This window comes from Macaca mulatta, chromosome 16, assembly GCF_049350105.2.
Source record: "Macaca mulatta isolate MMU2019108-1 chromosome 16, T2T-MMU8v2.0, whole genome shotgun sequence".
Taxonomy (NCBI): domain Eukaryota; kingdom Metazoa; phylum Chordata; class Mammalia; order Primates; family Cercopithecidae; genus Macaca; species Macaca mulatta.
In genome coordinates this window covers 38,768,837-38,785,564 of record NC_133421.1, presented here as the reverse complement: position 1 = coordinate 38,785,564, position 16,728 = coordinate 38,768,837, and the positions used below count along the sequence as shown (strand labels likewise).

The following is a 16,728-nucleotide window of genomic DNA, read 5'->3' as shown; positions in this document are numbered from 1 at the left end:
ATTGGGTTGTTTTATAAAGTTGTAGGAGTCTTTATATGGTCAAAATGCAAGTCTTTTGTCATTAAATGCATCACAAATATTTTCTCCCAGTCTATAGCTGTCGTTTCATTCTAGTATCTTTCAAAGAGCAGAATTTTTAATTTTGGTGATGTCTATTTTTTGTCAACATTGTTTTGGCTGTTGTGAGTCCTTTGAAATGCCACACGAATTTCAGAATAGTTTGTCAATTTCTGTAAATAAGTTCACTGGGATTTGGATTGGAATCGTGTTGGATTTGTAAGTCAATTTGGGGACTAACAATACTTAATTTTTTGACTCATTAATATAGTCTTTGACAGAAACAATAAAGGATCGTTCTTATTATTTAGGTCTTTCATTTCTTAACAATATTTCATAGTTTTCAGCCTGTAGATATTTGCAAATACTTTGTTAAATTTATTTCTAAGTATTTCATGTGTGTGATGTTATTATAAATGGCATTTACAAACTTCATCTTCCAATATTTCTTTGCTAGTATGTGGAAATCCAATTGACTTTCATGTATTGATTTTTACATCCTGAAGCCTTGCTAAATTTATGTATTTGTTTTAGTGAATTCAACTTTTTCTTGAGATTCCTTAGGATTTTCTACACAGAAGATCATGTAGTCTGTGAATAAGAGAGTTTTCTTTTTTTTTCTTGCTTTATTTAATTGACTAGTACCTCCGGTACAATGTAAAATAAAAGTGGTAAGAGTGGATATCCTTGCCTTGTCCTTGTTATAAGGAGGGAATCATTAAATGTTTTACCTTTGTAAGTATAGCTGTAAGTTATTCATAGATGTGCTTTATTGGGTTGAAGAAATTTTAGTGTGTTGAGAGGTTTTTAAAAAAATTTTTTTATCATAAATGAGTGTTGAATTTTGTCACAGTTATATAGTTTTGCTTTTTGGTCTCCTAATGTGATGAATTGTTTCGACAGATTTTTTTTTTTTTTAAGAAATGGGGGTGGTCTTACTATGTTGCCCAGGCTGTATTCAAACTCCTGGGCTCAAGCACTCCTTTTACCTCAGTGTCCTCATTAGCTGGGATTATAGGCACGTGCCACCATGCTCAGCTCTGATTTTTGAATGTTAAACCACCCTTGTATCCCTGGATTAAGCTCTATTTGATCCTTTTTAATGTACTGCTTAACCGATTTGTTAAAATTAACTTAAAGATTTTTGAGTCTATGTTCATGAGGACTGTTAGTCTATGGTTTTCTTTTATTGAAATATCTTTATCTGGATTTCATATCAAAATAATACTGGCCCCATAAAATGAGTTGGGAAATGTTCCTTCCTCTTCTCTTAAGAGTTTATGTAGATTTGAAATTATCCCTTCCTTAAATGTTTGGTAGAATTTATTAGTAACGCTATCTGGGCCAGGCATTCTGTTTGTGGAATGTTTTTTTAGTGGTATTAATTATACTTCTTTATACATATAAGGATATCTAGTTTTCCTATTTTCTTTTGAGTTAGATTTGGTAATTTGTGTCTTTTAAGGAATTTATCCATTTAATGTAATTTGCAAATTCATTGGCATAAAGTTGTTCATAATGTTTCCTATCATTCTTTTAATGTTTGCAGGGTCTGTAGTGATGTTCCCTCTTTCTTTCCTGATATCAGGACAGGCATTCCTTAGAGATACCACAGGTCCAGTTCCAGACAATGGCCATAAAATGAATATTGCAATAAAGCGAGTCACACAAATTCACTTTGGTTTGTTAGTGCTTAAAAAAGTTATGTTTATGGCTGGGTGTGGTGGCTCACACCTGTAATCCCAGCACTTTGGGAGGCTGAGGCAGGTGGGTTACTCGAGGTCAGGAGTTCGAGACCAGCCTGGCCAACACAGCGAAACCCCATCTCTACTAAAAATACAAAAATTAGCTGGGCATGGTGGTGCACACCTGTAATCCCAGCTACTCCAGAGGCAGAGGCAGAGGCAGAGGCAGAGGCAGGAGACTCGCTTGAACTTACGCAGCAGAGGTTGCAGTGAGCCAAGACTGTGCCACTGCACTCCAGCCTGGGAGACAGAGTGAGACTCCATCTCAAAAAAAAAAAAAAAAAGTTATGTTTATACTATACTGTAATCTATTAAGTGTGCAATAGCTTAAACTGTAGTTTCTTAAGGGTACCATAGATTAATCGCCTAACCAAGTATACACCTTAATTTAAAAACACTTTATTGCTAAAAAATGCTAATGATCATCTGTGCCTGCAGCAAGTCATAGCTGTTTTGCTGGTGAAAGGTTGTACCTTAATGTTGTTGGCTACTGACTGATCAGGATTGTGGTTGCTGAAGGTGGGTGTGTGCTGTGGTAATTTCTTAAAATAAGACAACAATGAAGTTTGCTGCACCTATTGACTCTTCCTTTAATGAATGATTTCTCTGTAGTATGCGATGCTGTTTGATAGCATTTTATCTACAATAGAACTTCTTTCAAAATTGGAGTCAATTCTTTCAAATCCTATTGCTGCTTTATCAACTAAGTTTACGTGATAATCTAAATCCGTTGTTGTCATTTCAACAATGCTCATGTCTTCACCAGGGGTAGATTCCATATCAAGAAACCATTTTCTTTGCTTATCCATTAGAAAAAATTTGTCATGCATTCAAATTTTATCATGAGATTATAGCAATTCAGTCACATCTTCAGGCTCCAATTATAATTCTAAATTTTATTGCTATTTCCACTATATCTGCAGCTATTTTGTCTACTGAAGTCTTAAAGCTCTCAAAGTCATCCATGAGGGTTGAAATCTTCTTCCAAACTCCTGTCACTGTTGAATGTTTTGACCTCCTCCCATGAATCACAAATGTTCTTAATGGCATCTAAAATAGCGAATTATTTCCTCCCTTCCTTCCTTCCTTCCTTCCTTCCTTCCTTCCTTCCTTCCTTCCTTCCTTCCTTCCTTCCTTCCTTCCTCTCTCTCTTTCTTTCTCTCTCTCTCTCTCTTTCTTTCTTTCTTTCTTTCTTTCTTTCTTTCTTTCTTTCTTTCTTTCTTTCTTTCTTTCTTTCTGTCAGGAAGGCAATGTTTACTTTCTGCAGAAAGGGTGCTCAATTGCATATGGAACAATGGCAAGAGCACACCTGAACAAAGGAAAAGCAGACATATTTATCCCTTATGCATCTGGGTCGTCTTTACTGTTGTGTCCTGCATCCATTGGCTGGAGCTGGACCTCACACTCTTAAGCTGATACCCGCTTTGCTAATAGCTTAAAACTTCCCTAAATGGGTAAGTGCAGGGAAGAACAAAGAATGAGAGGAAGTTGCTTACGAAAGGTTTAAGGAAGCAAAAACATTTCCAAATAAGCAAGGGGCACAAGCTATGAGCTAAGATTTGCCTGGGCCTATCCAGACATGCCTGAGTAAGCCAAAGCAACTAACTGGGCTAAACTGTAAGAACTAATAGTTGATAGGAGGCTTTAGAGTAAGGAGCTATTATTCCTAGTGTCTATTATTTTATTTTTAAACCATGATGAGCTTTGAAGAGGAACTTTTCTACTTTCTACAATTTCCTCCTCTTTTACTTTATAGTTTCCTCTTCAAACTCACTTAACATGTCTTGGCTTAGCTTGTTTTGATTAACTTCTGGATGTATGGTACAACATAGCACCTAAGAAGAAGGAGTATACCTTATTATAGTTGTTAAAGAGGTAAGAATTGAGGCTACATTTTTCTTTTTTTGATTGATGAAATGCCAGGGTAAAAGGGATAGCCAGTTGGACTAGAGCATAAGTACTGCTCTAATTATTTGGCAGAGTGTCCGGTAAAGGTTCTCCATAATACCACCATACATCTGCTCTGGGATGGATAAGGGCGGACTGATAGGTCAGCTCTTGGAAGTGTCTGACTTCACTGCATCCTATTAAGTCTCCAAGGAATGCCAAATTTTTCCCCTTGTCATTGGAGACACAAGGTAACATTGGTTTTGGAAGATGGAGGATGGATGACCCGTGGGGGCTGACCCACAGGGTGTTGAACTTCAGGAAATAGCAGAGAAAGACCTTGGCACTATTCATTATTCCAGGCAGTGGAATCTTGAGAAAGAGCTACCATGCACTCCATGTCCACTTGATTTGAGGACCATCCTAGTGGAAAGGGGACAACCTGGGCCTCTGGCCTACCATACACACAAGTGTAACAGTCACTTTTGTTTAAAGTGCAAATGGAATATTTAATCCATTCTAACAAAGCATTTACATCTTTATACCCTGTTTCAGTAGCACTGGTTTGCCTTAGGTCTTCTACTTCTACTACTGAGACTTTGCTTTTGTCATTTGGCATGAGGCAAGATGTAGTTTGATTTCATAGGTTTGAGAAAAGGGCAGTTGTAGGAGGTGGAGGAGGGAGAACAAAGCGCATCTTAAAGAAGCCTATAGGATCCTTTCCAGTGACTTCTAATCCTAAACCATAGATACGCTCTAAAATGGGGTTAGAGTTGCTAGTGGTAGGAACAGTAATGGATATAAGCACTGGGTTACACTGGTGGGATTGACAATTGGCGGGGGGCGGGTGGGCAATCCCTTTAGTAAGGTAGAGCTATGGCTTTAAGTCGGCACATCCCTCCTCGGAGGTCAAGTCTTGATCCAGATGACATTCACTCACTGAGCATATAAATTTCAACTTGGGGTACCTTGGTACCTCCACCACAAGCAAGACGCAGGGGTGGCAGTGGCCTCCCTGGAGGGGCAGAGGTATTTTTCTGAAGTAGAGAGTTGTCTCTGGCTTTGCAAACCGCCACAAGGTATAACAAGGCAAGCATCAAATGTTATAACCTGTGGTGAATCTGATTTGGTTACACTGTTGACACAATGAGGGATAGTTAGAGGGAAGGAAAGCAAAGAAAAAGATGGATAGACTAAGCTTTTCTTAGCTTTAATTTGGTAGGGCTTGATCCAGGAACAATGGCCCATGATTCTGATGATAACGGCACTTGCTTGACTTGGGTGTGATGTGTGCATCCCCTTTCCACTGTACGAACAGTAGTCTCGGTGGTTAGCAGCACAAAGTAGGGTCCTTCCCAGGCTGGCTTGAGTTTCCCTTCTTTCCACCCTTTGATGAGGATGTGGTTCTCAGGCTGGTGCTGGTTTACCAGAAATTCTAAGGGTGGTAGCTGTGCTAAAAGACGGCTCCTGCGGCTTCTCCTTCCTTGGTCTGTGCACAGACTCGTCACCACAGTATGTGAGGATCCTTTACCCCAGGTTGCTGGCTGGTTTCTTTCCGTGTTGCTGAGAGTCTGGGTTTATTCGTCACACCAGGTGGGTCTCGGTCCCTTACCCCTGAGGCCACCGCAAGAGGTGGCGGGGCGCCTCCTCATGAGAAAGGACCAGAGACCAACACCAGAGGAGAATGTATCCCCATACGGGCCACCAAAATTGTTAGAAATACCAAAATTGTTAGAAATAGATAATCAGTGCCACGAAGAAAAGTCAGCATGGAGATAAAAGATCTCTCAGCAAGGCAGTCTTTCCTTTCTGCAGAAAGGGTGCTCAATCACAGATGGAACAGTGGCGAGAGCACCTAGAATGGTGAGTTATTTATAAAAGATTTTCAATTTGCTTTGCCCAGATCCATCAAAGGAATCACTATCTATGGAAGCTATAGCCTTATGAAATGTATTTCTTAAGTAACAAGACTTGAATGTGAAAATGACCGACTCCTTGATCCATGGGCTGCAGAATGGATATTGTGTTACTAGGAGTGAAAACAACATTCATCTCCTTGTACATCTCCATCAGAGCTCTTGGGTAACCAGGTGCATCTCAATGAACAGTAATATTTTGAAAGGAATCTTTTTTTCTGAGCAGTCAGTCTCCACAGTGTGTTAAAATATTCAGTAAACTATGCCACAGACATATCTACTGTCATCTAGGCTTTGCTGTTTCCTTTATAGAGCACAGGCAGAGTAGATTTGGCATAATTCTTAAGGGCTAGGATTTTTGAAATGGTCAATGAGCGCTGGTTTCAACTGAAAGTCACCGGTTGCACTAGCCTCTAAGAGAATCTGCCAGTCCTTTGAAGCTTTGAAGCCAGACATTGACTTCTCTCAGAAATAAGGCTGTTTGCTTTCTTATCAGTTGTGTCTTCGTGGGAGTAGTGCTTTTAACTTCCTTCAAAAACTTTTCCTTGCATTCACAACTTGGCTAACTGGAGCAAGGGGCCTAGCTTTCAGCCACCTCTTGGTTTTCAACATGCCTTCCTAACTAAGATGAATCATTTCTAGCTTTTGATTTAAAGTGAGAGTTATGTGACTCTTCCTTTCACTTGAATACAATTAATAACCCTAAAAAGGGTATTAATTAATTAAACCCTAATTTTAATATTGTTGTATCTCAGGAAATAGGGAGGCTTTAAAGCATTCCCTTATATAGTATTTCATTAACCTCTCTTTCTCTTTTTCTTCGTTTATAAACAATGCATCAAGAATTTTCTTTGTATGTGTATTTTTAATTTACTAATGCTTTTATTTCTATGGAATACAAATTTCAGGAATGGCTTGCCTGGCTGAAGCATGTATGTATTTTTTATTTAAGTAGATATATCCAGAATGCTTTGCAAAGATACAACTATAAAATTTTCACCAGGAATGTTTGAGAAATGTTTTTCTTCTATTCGTATCAGCGATAGGTATTATCATTAAAAACTATTTTTGGTCATCTATTGAGTATATAGTGATTCCATGAATTGTGTGTTCATATCTTTTGCCCATATTTTGGGGGGTGGGGGTGCTTATATAGAGTCCTGCCATCAGATAAAGGAGAGTCTAGCTCAGTGCCAGCCACGGTACTTGTTGACTGTGACTGTGGTGTATGTACTTCATCTCATTGAGTCATCTGGAAGTTTTATTTTGGTATTTGCTATTTATGTCCATAGTTCTTCTTGTCCTAACCCAGGTGTCTTCTTGAGAGTACTCCCAGAACTTTCACAGTCATCATCTCTGCACACCCACTGTCCTTTACACACAGGTATTTAGGAATAGTCATCATCTTTCCTCTGGCCACAGGAGTGAAAGGGAGTACCTTCAGGCCCATCTACCTACACCCTACCTTCTATAGCTGCTACTCTTTCTCTTTAGTGCCATGTTGAATTTAGCACTTCTCTATGAAGCTTCTCTGAGCTACACTTAGAAAATGAAGTATAAGTGCCCGTTGTTCTTAAATTTCCTCTCAACCTACCTGGAATTTCCAGGGGTGTCAATAATGTTGCCCTCAATCTCCAACCATGATTGGAGCTCAGGAATGGAAGATCAGGTGCTAACCCTGACTTAGGGAACCAGACAACCTCTAAACTCTAGTCACATGCACTCCAACCTCCTTCTCTCATCAGCTGGTCACAATTTCCCATTGATAGAATAACTGCTTTGATGCCACATTTTGCATTATTCTTTACTTTATGATTCTCCATTGTTTCTTAAGAGCCCAGCATTTTCCATTTAAAGTCTGGGCTTTTAGAACTTTAGAACTTTTGTCTCAGCTGCTGGTTAAAAATATACATTCGAGGCTGGATGTGGTGGCTCACACCTGTAATGCCAGGGCTTTGGGAGGCCAAGGTGGGAAGATCTCTTGAGCCAGAAGATCAAGAACAGCCTGGGCAACATAGACTCTGTATCTACAAAAATTTAAAAATTAGCCAGGCATGGTGGTACATGCCTGTAATCCTAGCTATTTGGGAGGCTGAGGTGGGAGATTACTTGAACCCAGGAGGTAGAAGCTGTAGTAAGCTATGATCATGCTGCTGCATTCTAGCCTGGGTGATAGAGTGAGGCTCTGTCTCTCACAGGTGCTCTCTCTCTCTCTCTCTCTCTCTATTAGAGAATGGATATTGATATCTATTAGAGAATGGATTATCTCTATTAGAGAGAGAGAGAGAGTTTTTGGTCATCTATTTTTGGTCATATATAGTATATATATATATATATATATATAGAGAGAGAGACTCATATATATATTAATATATATTAAATATATATAAATATATAGTTATTTATGCGTGTGTGTGTATAAGACATATACATAGTCATTATGTTATGCATTTTGGGGCTTTGTTCCCAGATATATATTCCATTCAGAAACTCATATAACTTCTTTTTTTGAGACTCTATCTTTCCTCTGAGGGGGTTAAAATATGCTATTCTGGCATATTGACTAAGTTAAAGACACTTGAAAAGCAACAGATATGAGAAGATCACTTGACCTTTGTGCTGTTTCTTCAAAGCAGAAGATGAAATTCCCATGTGAAAGCAACTCTCCCTATACTATAAGGAAAGGCATAATTGTTATCTTCAAGGATGAGAAGTTGAGACCAACAGAATACTGTACAGACGTTGTTAGAATAACTCTTATCTTTTAAGACTCCCCATATAATTTAGTCACATTTTCACAGTTTGCTGTTCTTTGTCCAATCCAATACATAAGTAACTGACTCTAAGTGCTTCTTCGGGCCTTCATTTCCTTAAGAGGACTCCTGTGCCATATAAAACTTGTAACTAAATTTGTACGGTTTTCTCCTATTATTCTGTCATGTCAGTTTAATGCTCAGACCCAGCAGGGATCCTACAAGGACGCAGGTGTAGTTTTTCCACCCCTGCATATAACTACTGCTTGAATGATGGGAAGAAAAGCAAAGAATGAAAGCAAACCTCAGTTAATTGCTCTAAATATTATCCCACTACGTTTGGTACAGCACACGAATTGGTGTTAAATTGGCCAACAGAGAATAGTTATCCTTCGGGCATTTTACCAGGGAGTAAAACTTTGACACTTGTCACCCAATATTTATTACAAACTCTGTTAAAAGAAGCAATATTCAATAAGGGTTGACTGAAAGACACATAGACATTTCAGATTTTATAAAATATATTCCTGGCTTCATTCAAATTAGCAGGAATTTGAGAACCTAGATTGCAATATATTGGTTCTTTTAAGAATTGCTTTTTCTGAATTGCAGTCCAGTGTGGCATCGTTTGCCTACATTTGAAATAACTATAAGAAATTGCCCTAAAAAAGTCATTGTTTAATTTATTACAATCCCATCATAAAAGATTTTCACTTCAGTACATAAGGGCCCCTTTAATAAAGAGAAGCTCCTAACTGTAATTTGAACCCCAGGATTCATTGATTTTTTGAAGGGTTTTTGTGTCTCTGTCTCCTTCAGTTCTGCTCTGATCTTAGTTATTTCTTGCCTTCTGCTAGCTTTTTTTTTTTTAAAAAAAGATCAACAAAATTGATAGACCGCTAGCAAGACTAATAAAGAATAAAAGAGAGAAGAATCAAGTAGACGCAATAAAAAATGATGAAGGGGATATCACCACTGATCCCACAGAAATACAAACTACCATCAGAGAACACTATAAACACCTCTACGCAAATAAACCAGAAAATCTAGAAGAAATGGATAAATTCCTGGACACATACACCCTCCCAAGACTAAACCAGGAAGAAGTTGAATCCCTGAATAGATCAATAACAGGCTCTGAAATTGAGGCAATAATTAATAGCCTACCAACCAAAAAAAGTCCAGGACCAGACGGATTCATAGCCGAATTCTACCAGAGGTACAAAGAGGAGCTGGTACCATTCCTTCTGAAACTATTCCAGTGAATAGAAAAAGAGGGAATCCTCCCTGACTCATTTTATGAGGCCAGCATCATCCTAATACCAAAGCCTGGCAGAGACACACCAAAAAAAGATAATTTTAGACCAATATCCCTGATGAACATCTACGCAAAAATCCTCAATAAAATACTGGCAAACCGAATCCAGCAGCACATCAAAAAGCTTATCCACCATGACCAAGTGGGCTTCGTCCCTGGGATGCAAGGCTGGTTCAACATTCGCAAATCAATAAATGTAATCCAGCATATAAATAGAACAAAAGACAAAAACCACATGATTATCTCAACAGATGCAGAAAAGGTCTTTGACAAAATTCAACAGCCCTTCATGCTAAAAACGCTCAATAAATTCGGTATTGATGGGACGTATCTCAAAATAATAAGAGCTATTTATGACAAACTCACAGCCAATATCATACTGAATGGGCAAAAACTGGAAGCATTCCCTTCGAAAACTGGCACAAGACAAGGATGCCCTCTCTCACCACTCCTATTCAACATAATGTTGGAAGTTCTGGCCAGGGCAATCAGGCAAGGGAAAGAAATAAAGGGTATTCAATTAGGAAAAGAGGAAGTCAAATTGTCTCTGTTTGCAGATGACATGATTGTACATTTAGAAAACCCCATCGTCTCAGCCCCAAATCTCCTCAAGCTGATAAGCAACTTCAGCAAAGTCCCAGGATACAAAATCAATGTGCAAAAATCACAAGCATTCTTATATACCGGTAACAGACAAATAGAGAGCCAAATCATGAATGAACTCCAATTCACAATTGCTTCAAAGAGAATAAAATACCTAGGAAGCCAACTTACAAGGGATGTGAAGGACCTCTTCAAGGAGAACTACAAACCACTGCTCAACGAAATAAAAAAGTACACAAACAAATGGAAGAACATTCCATGCTCATGGATAGGAAGAATCAATATTGTGAAAATGGCCATACTGCCCAAGGTAATTTATAGATTGAATGCCATCCCCATCAAGCTACCAATGACTGGCCGGGCGCGGTGGCTCAAGCCTGTAATCCCAGCACTTTGGGAGGCCGAGACAGGCGGATCACAAGGTCAGGAGATCGAGACCATCCTGGCTAACACGGCGAAACCCCGTCTCTACTAAAAACACACACACACAAAAAATTAGCCGGGCGAGGTGGCGGCGCCTGTGGTCCCAGCTACTTGGGAGGCTGAGGCAGGAGAATGGTGGGAACCCGGGAGGCGGAGCTTGCAGTGAGCTGAGATCTGGCCACTGCACCCCAGCCTGGGCGACAGAGCGAGACTCCGTCTCAAAAAAAAAAAAAAAAAAAAAAAAGCTACCAATGACTTTCTTCACAGAATTGGAAAAAACTACTTTAAAGTTCATATGGAACCAAAAAAGAGCCCACATTGCCAAGTCAATCCTAAGCCAAAAGAACAAAGCTGGAGGCATCACGCTACCTGACTTCAAACTATACTACAAGGCTATAGTAACCAAAACAGCATGGTACTGGTACCAAAACAGAGGTATAGACCAATGGAACAGAACAGAGCCCTCAGAAATAATACCACACATCTACAACCATCTGATCTTTGACAACCCTGAGAAAAACAAGAAATGGGGAAATGATTCCCTATTTAATAAATGGTACTGGGAAAACTGCCTAGCCATATGTAGAAAGCTGAAACTGGATCCCTTCCTTACACCTTATACAAAAATTAATTCCAGGTGGATTAAATACTGAAATGTTAGACCTAAAACCATAAAAACCCTAGAAGAAAACCTAGACAATACCATTCAGGACATAGGCATGGGCAAGGACTTCATGTCTAAAACACCAAAAGCAATGGCAACAAAAGCCAAAATTGATAAATGAGATCTAATTAAACTAAAGAGCTTCTGCACAGCAAACGAAACTACCATCAGAGTGAACAAGCAACCTACAGAATGGGAGAAAATTTTTGCAATCTACTCATCTAACAAACAGCTAATATCCAGAATCTACAAAGAACTCAAACAAATGTACAAGAAAAAAACAAACAACCCCATCAAAAAGTGGGTGAAAGATATGAACAGACACTTCTCAAAAGAAGACATTTATGCAGCCAACAGACACATGAAAAAATGCTCATCATCACTGGCCATCAGAGAAATGCAAATCAAAACCACAATGAGATACCATCTCACACAAGTTAGAATGGCGATCATTAAAAAGTCAGGAAACAACAGGTGCTGGAGAGGATGTGGAGAAATAGGAACACTTTTACACCGTTGGTGGGACTGTAAACTAGTTCAACCATTGTGGAAGACAGTGTGGCGATTCCTCAAGGATCCAGAACTAGAAATACCATTTGACACAACCATCCCATTACTGGGTATATACTCAAAGGATTATAAATCATGCTGCTATAAAGACACATGCACATGTATGTTTATTGTGGCACTACTCACAATAGCAAAGACTTGGAACCAACCCAAATGTCCATCAATGACAGACTGGATTAAGAAAATGTGGCACATATACACTATGGAATACCATGCAGCCATAAAAAAGGATGAGTTCCTGTCCTATGAAGGGACATGGATGAAGCTGGAAACCATCATTCTCCACAAACTATTGCAAGAACAGAAAACCAAACACCACATGTTCTCACTCATAGGTGGGAATTGAACAGTGAGAACACTTGGACACAGGAAGGGAACATCACACACCAGGGCCTGTCGTGGGGTGGAGGGAAGGGGGAGGAATAGCATTAGGAGATATACCTAATGTAAATGACTAGTTAATGGGTGCAGCACACCAACATGGCACATGTATACTTGTATAACAAACCTGCACATGGTGCACATGTACCCTAGAAATTTAAGTATAATGAATAAAAAATAAAAATTTGAACCCCAAATGTCTGTACTTCTTAGCACTTGTTTGTAATTATCTTTTTTTTTTTTTTTTGAGATGGAGTTTCACTCTGTTGCCCAGGCTGGAGTGCAGTGGCGTGATCTCGGCTCACTGCAAGTTCTGCCTCCCGGGTTCACGCCATTCTCCTGCCTCAGCCTCACAAGTAGCTGGGACCACAGGCACCCGCCACCACGCCTGGCTAATTTTTTGTATTTTTAGCAGAGACGGGGTTTCACCGTGTTAGCCAGGATGGTCTCGATCTCCTGACCTCATGATCCGCCCGCCTCAGGCCTCCCAAAGTGCTGGGATTACAGGCGTGAGCCACTGCGCCCGGTCAGTAATTATCTTATAAACATTGTCATTAGTGTGTTTGGTCATGTTTTCCTTTTCACATTCACTGCTAGGAATTTTAGATCCAAACTTGTAAACAACCCACGAGGACTATTTAGGTCATTATTTGGGGCTTTGTTTCCAGCTTCATTTGCTATCCCCTCTCTTATTTTTTTCTTCTTTCATCCTACTTTTAGTTTACATTTTGTTGTTGCATCTTCTCTATTCTTGTGAGCTTACTTAAATCCTTTCTGGACATGGAGATACAAACAAATAAATATAAGGTTCATAAACAAATATATTTCAGTAAAGTTTGTATCTATTTTGTAGAGATGGGCTTTCACCATGTTGTCTAGATGGGTCTCAAACTCCTGGGCTCAAGCAATCCACCAGCCTCAGCCTCCTAAAGTGCTGGGATTACAGGCGTGAGCCACATGTCTGGCCAAGAAGCAATTCTTTAAATGTCTTAACCCACCTTCCCATGGTCACAATGTAGGAAGAGTTCAGCGAACATCTGCCTCCGCATGTCAGCTTTTATGACCTCCCGGAATTCATCTGCAGAGTGGCAAAGGTGCTTAAGGAGTTCCTCAAACATTTCACTCTTCAGGTCTTTAATATGTGAAGAGATGTACTACAAGGAAAAAAAGAGGATAAACGATTGACTTAAAACCATGTTCTACTTGGATTTTCCCCAGGATTCAACCAATGTGCATGAAATACATTGGCTGTAAAATGTTTCCATATGATTTGCTTATCACTTAGATGAAGCATTTTCATGTTAGCTGCTCTAAAAGCTGTGATGCAGAGAGAGGTAACTAATGCAGTCCCCAGTACCACACATCAGTGGGACTAGATATATTTGGAGCTATTTCCCTCTATATCACATCAACATTATATAGGGTAGATTTTCCTCACAGTATGAAATAGCAGTAGTTGCCTGTAAAATGCTACCTGCAAATTAAAAATTCTAAAAATTGAATGCAGTTTTTCTATGGTATATATATATGGTATACAAAAGCACATGTATTGCAAGACTGGCTGCATTTAATTACTGGCGTGTAAGGGACAAGGATCATGGGTGGCTTTTTGTTTTTTGATATTGCAATAAGATATCCTTTGTCTATGATCTTCTTTTAAAAGTACAGGGACTGAAAACATCTATACTCTTCGGCCATTTCTCTTGATCCCTGTTGAGTAGATTCCCAGAAGTGGAATTTCTAGCTTAGAGGATTAATGCACCTGGATATTTTGTAGGTTTGACATGGGGCTTGCACCCTTTTGCACTCCTATCACTAATGCATGAGTGACTATTTCTTTTCAGCCTCACCATCAGTGTGTATTGGCATCTGAGTTTTTGCCAATTTGATAGGTCAGGAACGAATTACATTCTTGGTCTACACTTTACTATAAGAGGTAGAAGGTATCCTGTGATAGAGAGAAGTGATCAAGCACTGCAAGAGTTTCTGAGAGCACTCCTTTTAAAGTGTGAGCTCTGTTCACAGCCGATGATTTCCTCCCCTGCCTCACGCACAGAAGTAGCCAAAGTTATACTGCATGACCCCACTTCCATAGCCATAAATGATTGAACCAGGGGAAACACTTAAGGCCATTCAGATTCTCTCCACTAGGAACTGGGGATTACAACTGAGTAACAGCCAGTTAATCTGAGTGGGCCTGAATTTGTGAATGTGTAGTCGAGGCAAAACTTTACATCTACTCTCTTAGGGTCTTTGGCTGGGCCTGAGAATTAAATTGACATAAGATAGGTTAGTAGGAGAAAGGCATAAAGATTTAATATAAATTTTATGTGACATAGGAGCTGTCATAAAGAAATGAAGACCCAAAGAAATGGCAAAAACTACATGCTTTTATTAATATATTGGGTTGAACAAAGAGAGGCAATTGTGGAAAAGTAACTAAATTATGTTGGGAAGCTAAAAGGAAGATAATAATTATCTTAACAAGGTCTGTTTGTACAGAATTCTCTCAGCTAAGACTCCCGATTGAATAATGTTTCCTTTCTCCTAATACAGGGAGGACATCTTTCACATGGAGATTTTAACTTCCTATTTTCAGGAAGAAAAAGGGAGATTAGAATGCCCTTCTTGTATCTATTTTTCAAGTGCCTTTAGCTGAAAGTAATCCTTATGCCAGAGTGGAATGTTTTGGGGTAGCATATTTTGCCACCCTTCAAATGTAAATTTAAGAGTTTTGGGGTGGCCAGATTCCTCCATGTGAACTGAGACTGCCGGGAAAGTCTGTTATGGAGAGAAACAGATGAAATGGAAAGCAGAGAGAAGCAGTCTTAACACTTTCCAAGTCCTCGTTCTAGTCTCTTCCTGAAGCCCTTGGATTTTGCACATTTCATATTCAGCTGTACAGCTCAGGTTGGTTTCTGGTTCTTGTAATTGGCATGCATTTAACATGGTTTGTAAAAATCATGTTCCACTTTAGTAATTTGTTTAAAATGGAACATGTTTTTGGCATATTTCATTGACATATAATTTTTGTTTTTATTTTTTTAGAGATAGGGTCTCATTCTGTTGCCCAAGCTGGAGCGCAGTGGTACAGTGGCACAATCATGGCTCACTGCAGCCTTGACCACAAGAATCAAGTGATCCTCCTACCTCAGCCTCCTGAGTTGCTGGAACTACAGGTGCGAGCCACCACACCTGGCTAATTAAAAAAAAAAAAAAAAAACAACTGTGTGTGTAGAGATAGCGTCTCACTATGTTGCCCAAACTGGTCTTAAACTCCTGGGCTCAGGTGATCTTCCTGCTTCAGCCTCCCAAAGTACTGAAATTACAGGCATGAGCCACTGTACCCAGGATCACTGTCATTATTCTTGATGGATCAATGCACACAGTTAAGTTCTTATCTGTTACCATGGGAAGCAGAGTAGTGGAAACGGCTAAGAACTTACTCTGAAGCCTGTCTGGGCTCAACTCCCTGTTCTCATGTCCCTTCATTTGTGAAATGGGTATCACAGTAGTAGTTACCTCACTGAGTTATGGTATGTACGATCTGGGTGTTTCATGTAGTAAGTTCTCTTCAGCCATTGTGCTTGTCTACTCTTGAGGTAGGTAAGAAATTGGCCAAGAAAATCTTCTTCATTAAATAAACAGTCCTCTTAGCTGATAAACAACTTTAGAAGGAGAAAACCCAACAAGATCAGCGGTTCTCAAAGCGTGATCCCTAGATCAACAGCATCAGCATCATCTGAGAACTTGTCAGAAATGCAAATTTTTGAGCCCCCTCACCCCCCACATTTACTGAATCAGAAATTCTGGGGGTAGGGCCCAACAAGCTATAGTTTAACAAGCCTCCCAGGTAATTCTGATGCTCGTTAAAGTTTGAGAACCACTGAACTCCATGATCTGGGGTATCTGGTCCTAATTAGTCCCGTATCCTAAGATCCTGTTGTTTGATCCTTAATGACTTTTAACTTGACTAATAGGTATTTTTCTATATTACTCATAAGTTAGAATTATTGAATAATTGACATTTTCTGGCAGCATTGTAGCTCAGTCCTCTAATGCTGAAAAAAAATTGGTATTTGGAAGAATCATCCTGTTTTAAATTAACTTTTTGGGAACTGACTTCAAAGCCATATGAGTTTTCTGGCTGTGGGAATGCTATTGAATCAATAATTAGTTTTAAAAGGCTGAGGCAGGAGGATTGCTTGAGGCCAAGAGCTTGAAGCCAGCCTGAGAAACATAGGAAGACTTCATCTCTACAAAAGATTTAAAAATTTAGCCAAGAGTGGTGGTGCATGCTTGTAGTCCCACTTAGGAGGCTGAGGTGGGAGGATCACTTGAACCCAGTAGTTCAAGGTTTCAGTGAGCTATGACCACATCATTCCAGCCTAGGCAACAGAGCAGGACCCTG

The 16,728-nt window shown here is 39.5% G+C and overlaps 1 protein-coding gene across 1 annotated transcript in view; it reads right to left on the bottom strand.

Annotated features, from left to right (window-relative positions):
• Positions 1-16,728, bottom strand: part of EFCAB5 (EF-hand calcium binding domain 5) — a 171,261-nt gene that overhangs the window by 71,506 nt on the left and 83,027 nt on the right. Inside the window, exon 8 of the mRNA XM_077970687.1 lies at positions 13,316-13,471. Within this exon, the coding sequence (XP_077826813.1) occupies positions 13,316-13,471 (156 nt within the window). The remainder of the gene's footprint in view (positions 1-13,315; positions 13,472-16,728) is intronic.